Genomic DNA, 3,244 nt, shown 5'->3' with positions numbered 1-3,244 from the left:
TAGGTACTCCGTGAAATTAGTGAAGGTGTGAGCAAGCTGGCCCTGACACCATCTGTTGCTATTTCCTTCATTAGCTTCAAAAAATTTGATCTTTGGTGCTGTGGAGCAGCAGACCGACAAAAAGTCATGTCTGCTATGCATGCAGTGGTCAAGGAACATCACTGGCACTCCAACAGATTTATGCTCCTGCTTGGCTCCTTTTTCTTCTCATGAGTTGGGATGTAAAGAGATTTCACAAACACGTAACTCTATGTGCAACCAGGTATCTCCATATTATATCCAAAATGTGTTTTCTGGTCTTCGCCAATGAAATTCAGAATCAAATTGACATTTCTTATGTTCATGTGGAATCTAAAATATTGGAATCATCAAGGTCAACCATCAGAAAGGTTCTTTTATTTCACACAGAATCATGGTGCCGGGGGTTAGGCTTTGACCTTACTTCGAACATTAATATCCAAAGAGTACATGAAGTAGGGACGACACATTGTCTTACCTCCTCATAACACATGCCAAAGTTGAACATAACTCTACACAAGAAGTTCATGAAAAGAAAACTCTATAAAAGAAGCTAATATTACAAAATAAGACACTAACGTTTACATGCTTTAGGCAAAATTGCTCTAATCTATTTTGGGAGGAATACTCCCCTTTGCAAATGTAGCAACTTGCAAAAAGCGAATAGAATGTATTTATGTGTTGAAGAATTGATTTTCAGATATAAAAGCTTTTGCTCTTTGATAGGATGTATATATGCATTGAGAACATGGAACCAAAGCCTCACATTGATAGACTCAGTTTGTACTATCAGAAACCCCTGGAAATATGGTGACCTCTATCAAAGAAAGCTTAGTGTCATTAATCACTTCAAGGACACAAACATCACCATATTTTAACTTATTGTCCAGAACAAACGCTTTCCAACCACAAGTAACTTTAGCATCTTTCCTCAGTATAATGCATTTGACAGACCAAGATCCCCTCCCTGGAACGCGTAACACTAAATTGCCACTGTTCTGCATTAAGTACTTCATAGCAAATTTCAATGGTATGTACTGCCAAAAGAGGTAAATCATGAATTGAGTTTAAGGTTGTGCATATGTATGGAATGAATAAGAAAGGATCAGGGCGTCAGGCATTTGACAGCTTACCAGAGTGTGTGGTCTCAACACATATGATGTATGCATAAAAGATATAATGAATGGATTCTTAGATTTAAAAGCTTTTGCTCTTTGATAGTTTTCAGCAATCTCTTGGTCCCTCTCTGCCTCGCTCTCACTCTCACTGGTGACAATTTTGGTTTGTTGCTCGTGCTCCTTGTAGACTTCACTTATTTCTTGAAACACATAACCAACACAACGTATTACTACTAAATTATTATAATGTAATAAGATGACTAATCTCATTCTGTCCATAGATAATAAACCAGATAAAAAGATGCTTTCTTACCTGGTGAAACTACATTCCCTTGAGACTCTTCTTCCTCGATTACATTAGTTTGAAGGTCATCATCCTCTGTTTCCCCTCCTTGTCTTTTTCTTTCTCCCTCTTCTATCAAGGGGCCACGGCTCAGATTTTCAGAAGAATGCTCAACCACATCCGAAATATCTATTGAATCATCCGACTCAATCTCTGCTATTGGATAATCAACTTCTGCTGCACTCAAATCAAATATAGTGACATTAAAATGTGAACGCGCATTGTATCCGAAAATCAAAAAGTGTCCGCGGCTTATTGAATAATAATCACTGAAATCCTTCCATCCTTGGGCTAGCCAAATATGGCCTTCAGAATGCTCCACGTCAACCTCCCATACTTCTCCACTGGGAACCTCAAGAAACACAGGGTTTAGCATGTTCTTGCAATATCTGCTGGAAAATCCTTCTGGAATCCTCTGTGTTCAAAGGAAATCTGAATTCAGTTTCATACGTAGTGAAATGAAGACAGAGGCGAACCTACATAATTGACAGTAGATGCCTGCACACTCGGTACTTTTTTTTCGACCTATGTTAAATTGTCCCACATTGATTGAGAGAATGAGCTGTAGTTCTTGCACATTTCTTACCTAATAGCTAGCTTCTGCTATTGAATAAGACCAAAGAATCATTTTTTACCTGGTGTCAAAGTAGCACCCATCGTTGTATCCAACTAACGCACACCTCAACTAATTCCATCTCAAGACAGGTACCGGGTAAAATACATCCTTATATTTGGTTTATCAAATGTTGAATCCATGTTATATGTTCACGCCCCAAGCCTTCAAATGTTTAACCTTGGACGTGAAAGGAATGTTTTTGGTCGAGGGAATGAAATTGTGTTTTTTTTTTTTAAATAACCGTGGTTTCCAAACCAAATTGACACATCTCAACTAATTTCATACAATAACTGTCAACAGTCATCAACAACATGTAGCAAGTAACGATGTCCACCAAGACTAGAACAAATAGAAATAAATCAACCAGGACTTTTTGTCCCTCCGGGAATTTGAACCTAACACGTCACAGTTCTCACTACTATGCTTAACACTAGATGGGATTTTGAGAAATTGTCCATGAATAAGACCCATATGTAACTATTATTTTGAAAAATATATCCTAATTGTTCCATTTCGTCAGTAAATCCAAAATTGAAAAGAGAAATTAAAGAAGCAGAACGGGAAGAAATTACTTACGAGACGGCATAATTCATGTGAGGAAAAAATGATTTTCCCGAACTTGGGTTGAGTAATGTTAGAAATGGAAGAGGCTTCACCAATTTTTCTGCGGAATTTGTTTACCATGACTCTGCTGCTTAGCAAAAATGGGCAGCAGTAGCTTAGTAAAGCACAGTGATCCAAGTCATTGCTAGTCTCTTTGGGCTTTTTCTATATTTCCTATTAGGGTCTCCCAACTTTTCCACCCATTGTGAGACAAATCATCTTCTATATATTTATTAGATTATTTATGACAAATCACCTTCTATATATTTATTAGATTATTTATTACAAATTATACCAATAAAATTTTTTATAATTAATAATTTAAATAAATAGTTATAATTTATATTATTTTTTTTAAAATTAATTTTTTGATAAAAAATTATTTTTTCATAATTAATAGTCAAATTATATCTTAATTTTTAGTCTTTATATTTATCTCTCTTTATTAATTCTTTTGATAATTATAGTGAAAATAATTGTTGGTTTTAATAGTTATTTTTAATTATACTTTTTTTAAAATTTTATCAGTTAAGTTACAAAATTCCT

At 35.2% G+C, this 3,244-nt stretch overlaps 1 protein-coding gene across 1 annotated transcript; it reads right to left on the bottom strand.

Moving 5' to 3' along the window:
• Positions 1-359: 359 nt before the first annotated feature.
• On the bottom strand, positions 360-2,910 carry LOC124895662 (B3 domain-containing transcription factor VRN1-like). The gene is made up of 4 exons (XM_047406098.1): positions 2,672-2,910; positions 1,450-1,894; positions 1,152-1,336; positions 360-1,055 (listed from the first exon to the last, which is right to left on the bottom strand). The coding sequence occupies exons 1-4, from the start codon at positions 2,777-2,779 to the stop codon at positions 795-797; spliced, it is 999 nt and encodes a 332-aa protein (XP_047262054.1). The 5' UTR covers positions 2,780-2,910; the 3' UTR covers positions 360-794.
• Positions 2,911-3,244: the final 334 nt, after the last annotated feature.

Source organism: Capsicum annuum, unplaced genomic scaffold, assembly GCF_002878395.1.
Source record: "Capsicum annuum cultivar UCD-10X-F1 unplaced genomic scaffold, UCD10Xv1.1 ctg83390, whole genome shotgun sequence".
Lineage (NCBI taxonomy): Eukaryota > Viridiplantae > Streptophyta > Magnoliopsida > Solanales > Solanaceae > Capsicum > Capsicum annuum.
This window is presented reverse-complemented; position numbering and strand designations above follow the sequence as displayed.